Source organism: Anolis carolinensis, chromosome 1 (genome assembly GCF_035594765.1).
Source record: "Anolis carolinensis isolate JA03-04 chromosome 1, rAnoCar3.1.pri, whole genome shotgun sequence".
Lineage (NCBI taxonomy): Eukaryota > Metazoa > Chordata > Lepidosauria > Squamata > Dactyloidae > Anolis > Anolis carolinensis.
The window spans coordinates 211,900,899-211,916,556 of NC_085841.1; the positions used below are offsets into that span (position 1 = coordinate 211,900,899).

The 15,658-nt window shown below is 38.4% G+C and overlaps 1 protein-coding gene across 2 annotated transcripts; it reads right to left on the reverse strand.

Annotated features, from left to right (window-relative positions):
* Positions 1 to 6: 6 nt before the first annotated feature.
* Positions 7 to 14,285, reverse strand: bbs5 (Bardet-Biedl syndrome 5). Of its 2 annotated transcripts, none has more exons than XM_003226262.4 (12): positions 13,960 to 14,285; positions 11,555 to 11,637; positions 9,666 to 9,731; positions 8,604 to 8,653; positions 7,763 to 7,890; positions 6,802 to 6,937; positions 5,004 to 5,099; positions 3,745 to 3,807; positions 2,057 to 2,191; positions 1,855 to 1,938; positions 508 to 531; positions 7 to 399 (listed from the first exon to the last, which is right to left on the reverse strand). In XM_003226262.4, exons 1-12 carry the CDS (start codon positions 14,034 to 14,036, stop codon positions 298 to 300), a joined length of 1,044 nt encoding a protein of 347 aa, XP_003226310.1. In that variant the 5' UTR covers positions 14,037 to 14,285; the 3' UTR covers positions 7 to 297. The 2 variants fall into 2 exon arrangements, with proteins under 2 accessions (XP_003226310.1, XP_062820903.1); XM_062964833.1 differs by lacking the exon at positions 13,960 to 14,285 and adding an exon at positions 13,466 to 13,768.
* Between the last annotated feature and the right edge of the window lie 1,373 nt (positions 14,286 to 15,658).

Below are 15,658 nucleotides of genomic sequence, written 5' to 3' on the forward strand. Positions count from 1 at the left end.
CAGAAGTATCACATCTTTTCTCATTTTATTTTGTTAAATAACACAATTTAGACGTATATGAAATCAATACAAATATTCTAAGCAAATAATTTAAAACTTAAAGCACCATATACATATTAAAATACAGTACATAAATATATCTTACAAATATAATTCCTATAGTAAACTATACACTGTACATAATTATCTGTTCTTTCACAAAATCTCCATAAACAGGTATTTTAGCCTCTTTGTTAAAAAGTACTGGGGCATGACTAAGCGTACTTATTTATATATTAAAAATTGTTTAAATGAATGTCAACTCATTACTTCCCAAAGTCCTTGCAGTGTGAATCCATCTTTTAGTTTTTCTATTGCAAGTCCTAGCTCTTCAGAAAAAACAGGTTCACGGTCCTGTTGCTTTTTTCAGGAAAGAGGGAAGGAAGACAGAAAATAAGGACAAAAATATTAAAATTATCAGTTAGGGACTAATGCATCATTATAATTTTAAAATACAAATTTTATTACCTTGTTCCCATCAGCAAAATAAGCCTACAATAGAAAAATAAAAAAGCATTTATTTAACATTTTGAACAATATTTTAAAAATTAGATATGAGTTAATTCAAACATATCGTAGTTCGGTGAAAAACCTACTGATATCTGTTATATCTAAGATGATTAGAAAAATATTTTCCTTTTCCTTTTCAGTAAGTTTGTTTACATATAAACAAAACATTTCTGTTAATAAGCACAACACATAGCAGTTTTGAATCATTTAGGAATTACGCTTTAAGATGATGTATCGTAATACAGATATCAATTCTTTAAATGTCTTTAGTGAGTTAAAAAACAAGGTTAGGATTGGCTTCCTAAAAAACTGCAGAATATACTATCACATTTCACCGAATCTAAGACACCATCGAATGTAAGATTCACCCCATTTTTGAAGCTTCAATTGTGGAAAAAACAGTTTTCCTATAATATTTTTTTATTTCCTTTGCTTGCACAATACCTTATTTTTTGTTTCAAATCAGTTTTGTAGTACAATTTTTCCTGAGGGATGAGGAGGGGTGGATGGGTGGATGGGTGATGAAACATGGAAGTCATCTTATCTGCATGAGTCTATATACTAAACTTACTGGGGGGCAGTAGAAGGAGGAAGCTTCACGTAGCTCAGACAGATGGTAAACAGTCATTTCCTGAGGCTGAGGATAAAATGGTGCGGGCTGGCGGAGCCAGTGAGGCTCCTCCCCTCTCAGGGCCAAGACACTTAAAAAACTATCAAAATCCAGCAAATCTAAGGCACCTTTGAATCTAAGGCACCCCTAAGAAATATAAGGTATCTGAAGCCCCTTAAACAGGAAAAAGTACACCTTAGATTCAATACAATACAGTAATATCAGGCAAATCCAAAATCCAATGCTTTTGACATGAAATAAATAAATAAATAAATAAGGCAAATCCAACTCTATGGTTAATGTTCCCTAAATGTCCCAATGGAAGTTGATCATAGAGTTATGCTGGAGAACCTAAAGATTCCTAGATAGATATTATCTCAGGAAAAAATGACATTTTAAGTCATTTTTTTCACTTTCATGGGGATCCTGTGCTGCAATATAATTAAGAATCTAAATAATTTATTAAAAATACAGATATGTGAAACTATTTTGAAATTTGAAAAAATCTCTGTAGATCCCAGTCTCATTAACAGGTGTTTAGTAAAACATGTTTGTTTGAACACATTCAACTAGACTTGATGAGACATACTACCAGATATAAGGTACAGAATCTGTAGAAGAAAACTATTAAGGGTACATCTGCATGAAGTTATAGAAATAAATCAGAGAGTTGTTATTTTTCAAGAGGACCTTACCACAAAAGCATCTGTCTGCTCATCTGCTTCTATCTCCACATCATCCTGTAGCTGTTCCACTGTCAGATCCTCTAGCTGCTTGGGCTGCAGATTAATAAATAACACAAATTTAGCAACTATTAATATCTATACCTTCAAACTTTTAAAGACAGAAACAGTGACTAATTTAATTTTCAAACAGCACATCTTTAAATCTGAGTACCTTTTCTTCCATTTCATAATCCACTCCAAATATAGGATTAACTGAAAAGACTTTATGCAGTGAATTTATTTCTTTAGCTGTTTGCTCTAGTTTTTCAACGGGGTCAATCTTAAACCCAAGCACATAACCTCCAGTCTGTAAAAAAATAATATAAACAAATTAAACCAAAGGAATTCAATAATTACTTGGATTCGGATATTTTTGCTGATTTGTATGTCAATTTTCAGGGCTATAAATTGTATAGCAATTCACAGATAAGCCACAAATAATATTAGAATGCAAGACTAAGCTAATATGAATTTAAGTTGTATTCATCTGTACAATATAGTCTAATATGCTGAAGCAATTTTACAGATACACAGTGATTTAAATTATAATCCTACATACTAAACTGGGAGCAAGCACTATCAAGCTCAATGAGACTTAAAGGTAAAGGTTTTTCCCTGACATTAAGTCTAGTTGTGTCTGACTCTGGGGGTTGGTGCTCAGCTCCATTTCTAAGCTGAAAGGCCGGTGTTGTCCGTAGACACCTCCAAGGTCAATTTGCATGGCATGAGTGCATGGAGCGCTGTTACCTTCTGCCAGAGCGGTACCTATTGATCTACTCACATTTGAATGTTTTTGAACTGCTAGGTTGGCAGAAGCTGGGGCTACCAGCAGGAGCTCCCCGGATTTGAATCGCTGACCTTTCGGTCCGCAAGTTCAGCAGCTCAGAGGTTTAACCAGCTGCGCCTCCAGGACTTACATCAAAATCAAAAAGTATAGGATTGTACTATTTCTGGACTTCTGTAGAGTATATGTTTTAAATATAACTTTAAATTATAAATTTAAGCTAGCTACAAAGATAATAGTAATATTTCAGATGAAAATGTATTGAAAAAATCAATCTAATTTTAGATGTATTATGGTAAAGGCAAGCAAGGACACATACATTTCTAAGGTAAATTATTCACAAACAATCCTACCTTAACTACTCAGAAGAAAATAATTCCAAGATTCTTGTTAAAAGTTTCTCAAGAACATGGCACTCAAAATAGTAAGTGATCAAACTGACATGCGGGTGTCTCATTCAGAGATTTCACTAGTCACCTGGTGCTCATTTATCATGGTCATTATTTGTTACATTCATAACTCAGCTGTCCTATTTGTCATACTGCCATGACGTCCTAAAGACAGGGGGAATCCCAGAGAAATGGGTACACCTTCTACTAGAAACAGGGCTGAACCTTCTCTCCTAAATGTTTTTGAGGGGAGGGGCATCAGATTTTTTAAAAATCATTTTTCCACCCCAACTTCTCAGGAAGTTTGGAGGTTCTTTTATACTGTATAAGGACTTCTTTAGCTTGTTTTAAGCTCAGAAGAGTTCATTTTCTTATCCAGGGAATTACAAATGTCACGTTCATTTTGGGAAAACGGTCTCAATTGATCTAAAAAAGATGGGGGAGGGGCAGGAACAGAGGTAGTATGTAGCAAGTGTTCCTCCCCAGGTGCTATATATCTTTTTACAAAAGAGACCGTGGGAGTTGATAGATGCTATAGGAAGACTTTAGACTGTACTTTGCCCACCCCTCCCTTAAACAAAGCAGACATTATCACCATGCACAGGTTTTTGAATTCATTTTTGTAAAAGAAGATTGACTAGTTTTAAGGATCATGATGTAAGCTGAATGAAAATGAGAGTTTCTTACCGCTTGAGAGCTTTCAATGACAAGGGCCAAGCCAAATTTTGAGTCTCTTATCTTTACTGAGCGCTGGTAAAAACAAAGGAGGTTATTTTGGTTTGAAACGTTTCCTTCCACTGTGATTCCATAAAAGAAGCAATATTGCCAACAGTGACTATTCTCTACATTATTGTACATCATTCTATTTTTAGTAATTTGTAATTCTAGCACCATTCTTCTTCCAAGTAAAGCACAAGAATATTAAGAAGTATATGATTTGGCGAACTTTAGTAAAAATTCACAGTTCACATGCCTTTACTATATATAACTACAACCACTTCAATTAACAATTAGTATGGTAATCGATTAGCAAGGAAATCAAATGACCTGGCTTTTCCTTTAGAGTTTGTGTAGCATAATGATTCCTAATACATTAGAACCAAAATCCCACATTGCAAATATTCATCACAACTCACTGAAGATGTTACACAAGTCACTATATTTTAAGCTCTCCACCTCACTTGTCATATAGTAATATAATCACTGGCATGTCTTGTAAATCTGAAGGTCTAAATGACTACTCATTAATGATATCACTGGAGTAACATTATTTATAAATGGATAAATACAACCCATGGGATCTCATGAGAATAGTCAGCAGCACATAATGCAGCCCCCTCCACAAACAATTAGAAAAACTATACCATAGGCAGACAGAATGAAAGGTTGGAAAACATGTCAGGTAAGCTCTGCTGGGGACATTTCTGGCAGAAGGATGAAGTATAAATGCTCCAAATAAATCAACAAATAACTTTTAAAATCGCTAATTTCTCTTTTCATTTTGTGCTTGACAAATAGATTATTGTATGTGTTGAGTTGCACTATTTTGAATGGCTTTAACCGGTTTTAACTCCTCTGGTCTTTAACTGATCCTCTATTAAATACATTTTAAACTTTTTTAGACTTATGGTTGCACATGGAATTTTTGAAAAGTAAATATTAAATAATGTTATCCCAGGAAACTCATTCTGGTCAGGCCTTTAACTGAAAGAACCAAGGCCAAAGTGAAAGCCACTTTCCTCACCATCATCCAACTCAAGAATCACAGGAGACATATATTCACAACATTTCCAGTTTGTTAGTCAATAGTGATGAATTCACAATAGCAGCATAGATTTCCCCGAGAAAAACATACTAAGCGCAAATAATATATTAGACTGAAATAAGATTTGCCATCATTATTCATACTTGGTTGACAATGATAACTGTAATATCACGGTACTCACAATTTGTAGGTAAGGTATACTGACATTAAAGCTGTCATTCATATTGGCATGCCAAACTACTCTTACATTTGTGACAAAAAAGGTACCCAGATTTCCCTACAAAAAAGAAACCTAATTAGTTTGTATCTTCTACACCAGTATAGCGTCTATTTAAAATTTAAACAAAAAATAAAATTAGTAAAACGTTTAAATACGAAGCTCATTGGATAAGGTTTTTGTGATGGTGAAGTGGGAAGAATTACAATGTAATTTGAAAGGACAACCCCCCCCCCCCCGGGTGTTCCGACAAGGCTCAAAATAATATGGCATTCAAATGTGATGGCATGCAAGTTAAAATTAGGTAATCCTAGCTACGTATGCCACAGTGGAAACACTAGCATCCAAAAAGAAAACAGTTCTGCTTCGAAACATAGATCCTAAGCTCAAGCACCCATTGAGACTGAGCTGGAAGGAATGAGCCTCGCTTGAAATGATCTGGCAAAGTTTGGTCCACGAAGATTTCTATGTAGTTGAGCTTCCTCGGGAATTATTAATCGAAAGAGTATTGCATGATAAAGAACTAAGAATAATATAACAGCTGCTGTTGCTGAGCCTTCCCAGAAATAATGACAGGTTGCCTGCAATCTAGCCTATGCACTTACTGGGGAGTAAGCTACACTGAATGCATGGAGCGCACTCTGTGCTTGTAATAGTTTTTACATTTAAGGTTGATTCAATGACAATGGGAAACATAATTTGCCCTCCCTTTGTAAGTAGGCAAAATTAATAAAAACCTACATGCTACCCCCCCCAAACCCCCCCCCCCCCATTTCTGGGGCTCCTGCTTAGCAAAACAACTGCAACTACAGCATAAATACTAAATCAGTTACTGCAATTGATTTCATATTGGCCTAGCCTAGACAGAGAACATCAAGGAGGAAGAAGACTTTTTCTGCACTATTCCTTTCATTGCAACACACAATTGTGTGTGCTATTCAATAATATGAAGAGAGCTTTTAGGGGACACTTTTTAAAAGAGTGAAACTTTTAAAACTGGACAGAGACACCTTGGGCCAGCACAGCTCAAGTTACATCAAATGCCTCGGCTTGCTTTTATCTGAGTCCAAGTTCCTCCAGCAACATTTTAAGTCCTGCCCCACTCCAGTTGCCACTTTTTAAGTATTTCAAAATACTTTAAAAGCAATGTAGGCAAGATTACTGTACTTCAGAAAAGATTCCCCTTTTTATTTATCTCTTTCCTGGTCATAGCTTCTTACTGCCCCCCCCCCCCCGAATATATTTTTCTGCACCATAGTATCAATTTTACAAAATGTTTTGGCTGTTGCTTTTGCTCTGAAGACTTTCTGCTATATTCAGATGTTTCTTTTGATGAAGGCTTTTGGACTACAGGTTGACTTAATCTTCCTTCTGATCTACCTAAGTACTGATTCCACTTAAAAGAAACTTGCTACAATTCTCTTCTATGCTAGTCACTAATATTATTATTAATATATAGTGTTTTTAATGGTGGAGTGGAAGTATAGGTAAAACATGCAGCCCTCCAAAAGTTAGACTGTAATTCTTATCTGCCCTCCTGCATATTCATGGCAACTGTAGTCCAGCAACATCTGGAGGGACAAACTTTGCCGATGCATTTAAAAAAAAGAAAATAAAATAATACTAAGGTTAACATTTTGCAGTACACCACATATTGTTTCAAGAAATCAGTTTATGATCCTTGGCGAAATTTGATAAGGAAGAGGGAACAAACACTGTCTAACTGCCATTTTCTATATGTAATCTTAATGTTGCACTTTACCTGATCACTAGATAAATTCCAGACCCCATTAATTTTGTCATATACTTGTTCTTTTGGCAACAATCTCAACTGCTTGTTCTGGATTAATGCACATCTCAGTTTAAGTTCGCGATACATTTTAGATGTTTCATAAGCTCTGTGAATAAAAAACAAGGTTGGCTTTTCTAGAAGCATGTTTAAAATAAAACCAAAAAGGCTATTATCTTGCCCTTTTAATTTTGTTGCATTAAAAATAATTTAATCAAATACCCACTCACAAAAAAGGAAAATTAAATGGCAGATGTAATTACTGTACTATTATATGAAATTTCTTAAAATCAATTTGAACTCAAGGTATCTTTTAAAATTATTATTCTCAGTAACAGTGAACTAAAGCTGGTTAATGCCCACAGGATTTTAGCTAATGTTAAGACCAGTAAAAGGTCTTATATAGTCATTGTATATCCACTGTCAAAAAATTAAAAAGTAGTGGAGAAGGAGGAGAACCAGGTTGGCAAAACCTGAAGAGCAACATACTGTCATCTAGTGTGAACACACTGCAACTATATGTTGCAGATCCCATTTCTTCCCCCTCTTTAGCAAATTCTGGAGGTAACTGCACAATAATACAGAAGTAAAACATGCCAACCTCCAAATAAGGTACAGTTTTCTATTCAAGGGACTTCTCAAGCACACAGAACTACATATTTGTAAATTAAACAACCTAATTCTAAATGGCTGGATAAAGACATATATACCTCTGGAATGTATTGGAAATTAAGGTATAAAAAGGAAAAAGGAGTAGGGAAATAAGATGACATGATCTAGACATTTGGGCTGATTTTATGCATCTGCATGCCAGTGCAAAGTTACATTCAGTTTCAAAATGTACACAAAGCTTTCATTCTGAATGTTTATGTATCACAGGCAACCAATCCAATTGCATCAGGAGTGTTTCAGCCAATATTTCTAGCTCAATTACCTGTGTACAGCAATAACTGATGCAAAAAGTCTGGGGCTCCCAGGAACCACATTCGTAAATATGAATTCAAAACGTGTATTGTTGCATTTGGTTAAAATGTAAAGTGCTTCGGTCTGGCCTCTTAATTTCTGTAAGAAAAGTATGAGGCATAATATTTTTGTATGCTTCAGATTTTTGTATTTTCAATGTTATCATTTAAAAATATCCCTAGAACAATTATTATAATTAAACTAGCAAGACACAGTGAAATGTATTCAGTACAAATTATAGCATACAAAATCAATTTCTATACTGGAACCAGAAGGCAAACTAAATCAAAACATTTTATACATCCAAAAATGCCTAGGCTTTGGATGACAATCCTATGTAATCCATGTCAGATAAGAAGCTGTACTAAACTAAATGGGTTTATTCTTAACAAGCTTATCACACTATGGAATGGGCAAACTTCAGCCCTACAGGTTGTTAGGAATCGTGGGAGTTGAAGTCCAAAATACCTGGAGGGCTGAAGTTTGCCCATGCCTGCTACTGTTACAGTGCTATCCTGCATTTTAACTGCCAACAGAAAAATCTTGAGGATTTCTGGCATTTGTAGTTTACAAAAGAAAGCACAAGGGCTCTCTAAATGCTGCTTCCTAAACTGCAAATACAGGATCCCATACGAAGTTGCCATGGCAATTAAAGTAGAATAATAATGCTATAAAAATGTCTTCTGATAAGGATCTAAAAGTAAATATGCCCAAGATTTGGCAATTAACACCTCTTAAGGTGAAAGGAGTTCCATTGCTCTGGCATATTTAACAAGATAATTGGTAATTAAAATTCTATTATTAGAACTTACTGAGTTAGCAGTTCTTGTTGTTGTGTTCACAAAACAATTGTAACCAACAGCTAAGAAATAAGAGAAAAATAATATTGTTAAAGATGTCACTATATACCAGTCTGAGAGCTGTTCAATATTCAGCGCCAGATCTGTGAAGAAGCAACATATATTAAAACAACATTTCAAAGTGTGAAATACCATGTTTTTTTTCTAAATCAAACGGACAAACAAATTAAAGCAAACAAAAAAAATCAAAGTGGAACAAGACAAGATTTCACATTTCTAGGTAATATAAATTAGATGTTCTTTTTTTTCCGTGTCAGGAGCGACTTGAGAAACTGCAAGTTGCTTCTGGTGTGAGAGAATTTGCCATCTGCAAGGACGTTGCCCAGGGGATGCCTGGATGTTTTCAAGTTTTTACCATCCTTGTGAGAGGCTTCTCTCATGTCCCTGCATGGAGCTGGAGCTGATAGAGGGAGCTCATCTGTGCTCTCCCCTGGTTGGATTTGAACCAGCAACCTTTAGGTCAGCAACCCAACCTTCACGTCATCAGTTCTGCCGGCACAAGGGTTAAACCCACTGCGCCACTGTAATACCCTGAATATTTGGAAAACATTTATTGATGTATCATTTATATGAGAATAATTATATCAATTCACTGTCATGCTTAAACATGCACATCTCTGCCGATACTTTCCAGCTACACATCACTACACAACTCAACTGTTTGTCAACAAAGGTTCTGTTTAGACAAAAGCTGTCTTGGCACTGTCGTGGAATAAGCTATCCCAGAACAAAATAGAATGATAGATACAGTAATAGTAAAACCATATGAGTACTTGTGTCTCATAAGCTGAGAGACAGCATGCCCATTGTGGCAGTTAGCTGTTTTATCTTCATACAACCAAGATAAAACAGACCTTCTTTCTGCTTCCTCTGCTAAGGTCATATATTTTACACTCTATGTCTCTGGCAGAAACCAATGTCTTTGAATGTTTTACTTGTATAGTGCCCTGTACATTGATGGTGCTATATAAATAAATGCTACTAATAATAAGGAGGAATAGGAGAGATACTTACAGAGGTTGACTCTAGGTAATACTATAGAATGCCAAATAATTCGAAGGTTTGTAACCAAGAGTCTACCTGGAAAGTTAAAGATGGAACATTTACATGAATCATCTATTAAAACATATTTTAATGCTGTAGAGGTGAAAGAGGTTAAATGGCTAAGTAGTGCAATTCCTCATAATTTGGAAAGATCCACCATATGAGGAATAGAAATCATGTGGTCTTCTACATTTTGGACTGTTTATTCCATCAGCCCTATTACGCTTCTCTAAATTCAATTTTTTTTTCGTGTCAGGAGCAACCGGAGTTGCTTCTGGAGTGAGAGAATTGACCGTCTGCAAGGACGTTGCCCAGGGGACGCCCGGATGTTTTGATGTTTTTACCATCCTTGTGGGAGGCTTCTCTCATGTCCCCGCATGGAGCTGGAGCTGATAGAGGGAGCTCATCCACTCTCTCCCCAGGTGGGATTCGAACCTGGCAGCTTTCAGGTCAGCAACCCAACCTTCAAGTCACTTAGTCCACTATGCCATCTGGGGGCTCTCTAAATTCAATGTAACATTAGAAGTAATAAATACTACACATACAATAAATAATCAGAATGAAAAATACGTATGAAATCAAGACATGAAGTGCGTTTTCTAAGATTCCTCCAGGTAGCAATGTGCTTTCCCAGAATACTCCATTCTATTCATTATTCCCTCATCCTAGTGTTGTTCCTCATATATTCCTTTCTGTATGCCAAATCCTCATTGGGCTATTTGAGGGAATTTTGTGTGTGGGGTGGGAGGTTATTTTGTAAATCTTAGGATTCTACCAAATCTCCTGATACCACACTCTTGCACGTGGATGCTTCCTCTTTAATTAACAGAAATCGTCACTTAGAGAATGGATTTAGTTCTAGAAGATAGTATTCTAAGGGCAATGGTCTGTCTATATATAGTAATACTCTACAAGAAAAAAGCCTAAAGACAAATTAAAGAAGTAAATTATTATAGGAAAATATAAAATGTTTCAAGATCTATATTCCAACCAAATCTGGGGGAAATGAGGTAATGAACTCTAATACTTTAAAATTTCATAAAAATAAGACTTTCTAGAAAGGTGGGAAACTTCTTTGGTCCCTGGGTCCATTTTGACCTCTCCAAAGATTTCAATGAAATGCATCTATCCATTTTTCAAAATTCCAATATTCCCCATGAAAAAGAAAAATGATAAATAAATAGCCAAAAATTCCTGAAGCTTCAGGTTGTACAACTGGCCAAGTTACAGAAAGTATTCTCTTTGGATCAGTTTTAGGCCCAGAGGAGTCTTCTAAGTCTGCTACTTCGTATTTTTGAAGACCGTTTTGGACTTAAGTGAAAGAATGGGAACATGAATAATCTTTAAATGGCAAATTTGGTTTCTTGAACAGAATCTTGAACAATTCTCTCTCCCCCAAAGTCTGCAGGGAAGCACTCTGAGGCTTTTAGTAGGCCTCATTCTACCCACAAACCATTTTCTGTGAAATACAAAATATAGCACTCATGGTAGCTGACAAAAAGGGGGAAAGATCAAAAATATGTGTGGGAAACTTTTACTGGGCAAAGAAGACCTAGCTGTTGTCCATGGAAGCCCCTGGAGTCGTGTTCTTCTCTATCACTAACTCTCCATCTGAAATTGGGTTTCTTCAATTAATGTTTTGTCTGAAGATGAGTCTACCCACTTTGTGACCACCCCAGTCAAAAATGATGCCTCATGGGTGAAGCAGAAATCCCTAATGTTATTCCAATCACTATAATTTTTTTGACAACTCAGAAATGCCCCACTGTTTCCCAGCTGTTCGGAAATTGCTTGATGTAGAAAAGTTTAGAAATGCAACCTGTAATTTAGAATCTAGAAATATACACATCAGGGGTTACCTTTTTCTCCATTGTTTCCTTTGGTATCTTCAATAGGATCCAAACAATCAATGAGAACTTCTCCTGGTCTCATTTTCATTTGCCTATGATAATATGGTATTTTTAGACACTGGATCATAACAGTTGGCTTGTATTTATTTATAGTGGCCACCAGAAACTAAATCTAACATTCTGAGGAAATTATGGTCCAACATGCACTCACAAAAAACAAGGTCTTCTATATCTTTCAAAGGGCCCATACTCTCTCTGGCCTACAATTATTGATTTATTAAAATATGTGTTATTCTATTTCAACCAAAAAGAAGTCCCAAAGCAAGTTATGAGGATGGCATCCATCATGATCCAAAAAAGGAAAAGAAATTTATAAAGTAATGGGAAGCAAATCAGGCACTGTTTTCAAGTTACAAAGTTTGTATGACAGCTCTCTGGGAGCAGAAGACACAATGGCCTTTGTCCCTGTGAGCATCAGATTTTAAAAAATGTGGCTTGTTGTGGAAATAAGGACTGGTGAGAAAGCTTCAGTAGAAACCTCTTTTACCCATGAAAACTCCTCCAGGAGTGGTTTTCCCTTCCTATGGGTAGATTTCTCTCACTTCCTGTTGTCTCACCCCTGTTCATAACTATGAGTTGTTTGTAAGTTGTATATTTGTAACTTGTGCACTGCCTGTGTGTGACTATTTAGTACGCAATTCTTTATCAGCATTAGTCTTTAAGTAAGCTTATGCCAGTGAGTTCTTACGGCAGAGCTCCAAGAGCAGATAATAGTTTTAAGAAACTGGAGCACAGCTTCAAGAAGCTGTAAAGCCCATCACGCTTAAGAGCAAACTGTAAAACATGACAGGCTCAACATATTTCCCATCTCAAATTTACCCCAGAGGCATAGGGCTATATATATGTATGTGCCTTGACATCAACTGTTGACTTATGGTGACACCATGTACTTTATGGATATAAATGTACTTTATGGTGCTTTGTTTTCTTGAAGTATTTTAACTATGTTGTCTCCCGCAGCTCAGAGAGGCTGGTAATAAAGAAAAAAATATTATTATTTTGTCCTGTACATTTACAAGGGAAAAAACCCCATGGAGCTTGACAATACACACTTGAAGCATAGAAACAAAACGTGGAGGATTGATGTAAAACTGCAGATAGTGAATAACGGGAGGTGCAAGTGGTGATTAGCGGGAGGTGCATCTGAAGCTGGATCTACACTGCTATATAGTCCACATTATCAAAGCAGATAAAACAGATTATCTGCTTTGAACTGGGTTATATGAGTACAGTGCCATACAACCCATATCAAAGCAGATATTCTGGATTTTATATGGTAGTGTCCAGGAGGCCTGGGCCCTTCCAGACAGGCCCTATATCCCAGGTTCTGATCCCAGGTTTTCTGTTTATCCCAGATTATCTGGCACTGCGAAGTCATATAATCCAGTTTAAAGCAGAAAAACTGGCATCAGATATTGGGATATGGGACCTGTCTGGAAGAGCCCAGAGGACCCTTCCACACAGCCATATAATCCAGAATATCAAGGCAGATAATCCACAATACAGTATTTCTTTTGAACTGGGTTATCTCAGTTCAAAAGTTCGGTGGCGAAGTGGGTAAAAAGCACTGAGCTGCTGAACTTGCAGACTGAAAGGTCCGAGGTTCAAACTCCGGGAGCAGCGTGAGCAGCCGCTGTTAGCTCCAGCTCCTGCCAACCGAGCAGTTTGAAAACATGCCAATGTAAGTAGATCAATAGGTACCGCTCCGGTGGGAAGGTAACGGCGCTCCATGCAGTCATGCCGGCCACATGACCTTGGAGGTGTCTACGGACAACGCCGGCTCTTCGGCTTAGAAATGGAGATGAGCACCAACCCCCAGAGTCAGACATGACTGGACTTAACGTCAGGGGAAACCTTTACCTTTTCTCAGTCCACGCTGACATGTAACCCAGTTCAAAGCAAATAATGTGGGGTTTTATTCAGCCGTGTGGAAGACTTCTGCGAGTGCATAGCATAAATCCATTCTGACTAAACTTTAACTGTCCTGACTCAATGCTATGGAATCAAGGGAATTGTAGTTTGGTGAGGCACCAGCACTGTTTGGCAGATGAGGAGAAAGACCTCGTTAGCGGTGCCATGATTCCAACAGCATTGAGCCAGGGCAGTTGAAGTGGTGCCAAATTGCATCCTTCCTTTCTACAATGTAGCTGCAGACTGGGCTGCCTATCTTTAGCTCCTTCAAGGACTTGAGGAAGAAGCGCGAGGCCTTCCCAGAATCCCTCCTCACGGGCCAAGGCAACTGGGCTTTCTGGGAGTTGAAGTCCCAAAGGAGTGGCGTTTGGAAAACAGCGAAGGAGGCCTCGAAGCGAACGGGCCTTCGAACCTCCCTTTCCCGGGTGCGGGCGATCACTCACTGCGGGGAGATGTCGAAGCGGACGTCCCTGTCTTCCCACAGCGTGTCCGCCGCTGCAGCTGCCGCTGCCGCCGCCATGCCGACTATCAACCTTTCCCTTCAGCGTCCCCGAGATCTTCCTTGGCAACTTCTTGACGGGCGCAGACGAGGGACAAAGTGCCTCAGCGGGCAGAGGAAGTGGGGCCCCTCTGTGCGCATGCGCGAAGGTCTCTGTGTTCGAGGTGGTTGATGTGCTGGGAGACTGTTTTTCTCTAAGCCTGTGAGGTTCTCCCTCCCGGAGAGTTTGGCCTGGATCCCCTCTCTGTTTTAGTTTCTCCTCCCCTTCCTGCCTTGCACTCTTGACTAAATTGGCCTCTTTCCAGCGACAACTCTTCAGGTTGCTGTGAGTTTTTTGGGCTGTATGGCCATGTTCTAGAAGCATTCTCTCCTGACGTAGAATCATAGGCCATCCAGTCCAAACCCTTGCCAAGAAGCAGGAAAATCACATTCAAAGCACTCCCAGCCATCCAGAGAAGCCATTGAAATCCACAAGCATGTGGACAACTTAAACAGAAAGGAGGAAACCATGAAAATGAACAAAATCTAGCTACCAGTATGAAACGCAAAAATCAGAACAGTAGATGGGAAGCAACACTTTGAGGGCAAAGGAGCCCCAGGGACGGCTAATGACTCTGAACAAAGGATGCCCCCAGGCAAGAGACAAACCTTTCCAATGCTAATTAGGGTGATTAGCTGCAACATTAACGCTGGCTTCCAACTGACAAAGGACTTTTGTCACACCCTGGACTCTCCACAGATATATATTTACCTTCCTTGCCTAGTTTCTCCATGCCTCACAACCCCTGAGGATGCCTGCCATAGATGTGGGCGAAACGTCAGGAAAGAATACTTCTGGAACATGGCCACACAGCCCGAAAGTCATACAACAACCCTGTGATCCCAGCCATGAAAGCCTTCAACAACACATCCAGCCTCAGCTTAAAACACTCCAAAGAAGGAGCCTCCACCACAGTCCAGGGCAGAGAGTTCCACTGCCGAACAGCCCTCACTGTGAGGAAGTTCTTCCTAATGTTCAGGTGGAATCTCCTTTCCTGTAGTTTGAAGCCGTTTTTCCATGTCCTAGTCTCCAGGGCAGGAGAAAACAAGCTTGCTCCCTCCTCCCAATGACTTCACCTCACATATTTATACATGGCTGTCATGTCTCCTCTCCTTCTCTTCTGCAAGGCTAAACATGCCCAGCTCTTCAAGCCGCTCCTCATAGGACTTGTTCTCCAGATCCTTGATCATTTTGGTCACCCTCCTCTGGACACTTTCCAGCTTGTCAACATCTCCCTTCAATTGCGGTGCCCAGAATTGGACACAGTGTGATTCCAGGTGTGGTCTGACCAAGGTAGAATAGAGGGGTAGTATGACTTCCCTAGATCTAGACACTATACTCCTATTGATGCAGGCCACAATCTTGTTGGCTTTTTTAGTAGCCGCATCACATTGTTGGCTCATTTTTAACTTGTTGTCCACGAGGACCCCAAGGTCTTTTTTCACATGTAAGTTTTGGGAAACTTAGTTTAACACCTGATTGGCACTAAAGCTAACATTTTAACAAAATTGGAGACATGATGATGGGGAGGTTTAAACCACTTGGCATGGAATGACCTGGGAGACAATGTTTGCTGGTGGGTATTAGAGCTGAGAAGGGCTCC

Coding starts and splice junctions, on each gene's coding strand:
- bbs5 (XM_003226262.4), bottom strand. CDS start 14,036: ATGGCGGCGGCAGCGGCAGCTGCAGCGGCGGACACGCTGTGGGAAGAC. Junction 9,732..11,554: donor AGGAAACAATGGAGAAAAAG/GTAACCCCTGAT, acceptor TTAACTTTCCAG/GTAGACTCTTGGTTACAAAC. Junction 8,654..9,665: donor ATTACCTAGAGTCAACCTCT/GTAAGTATCTCT, acceptor CTTATTTCTTAG/CTGTTGGTTACAATTGTTTT.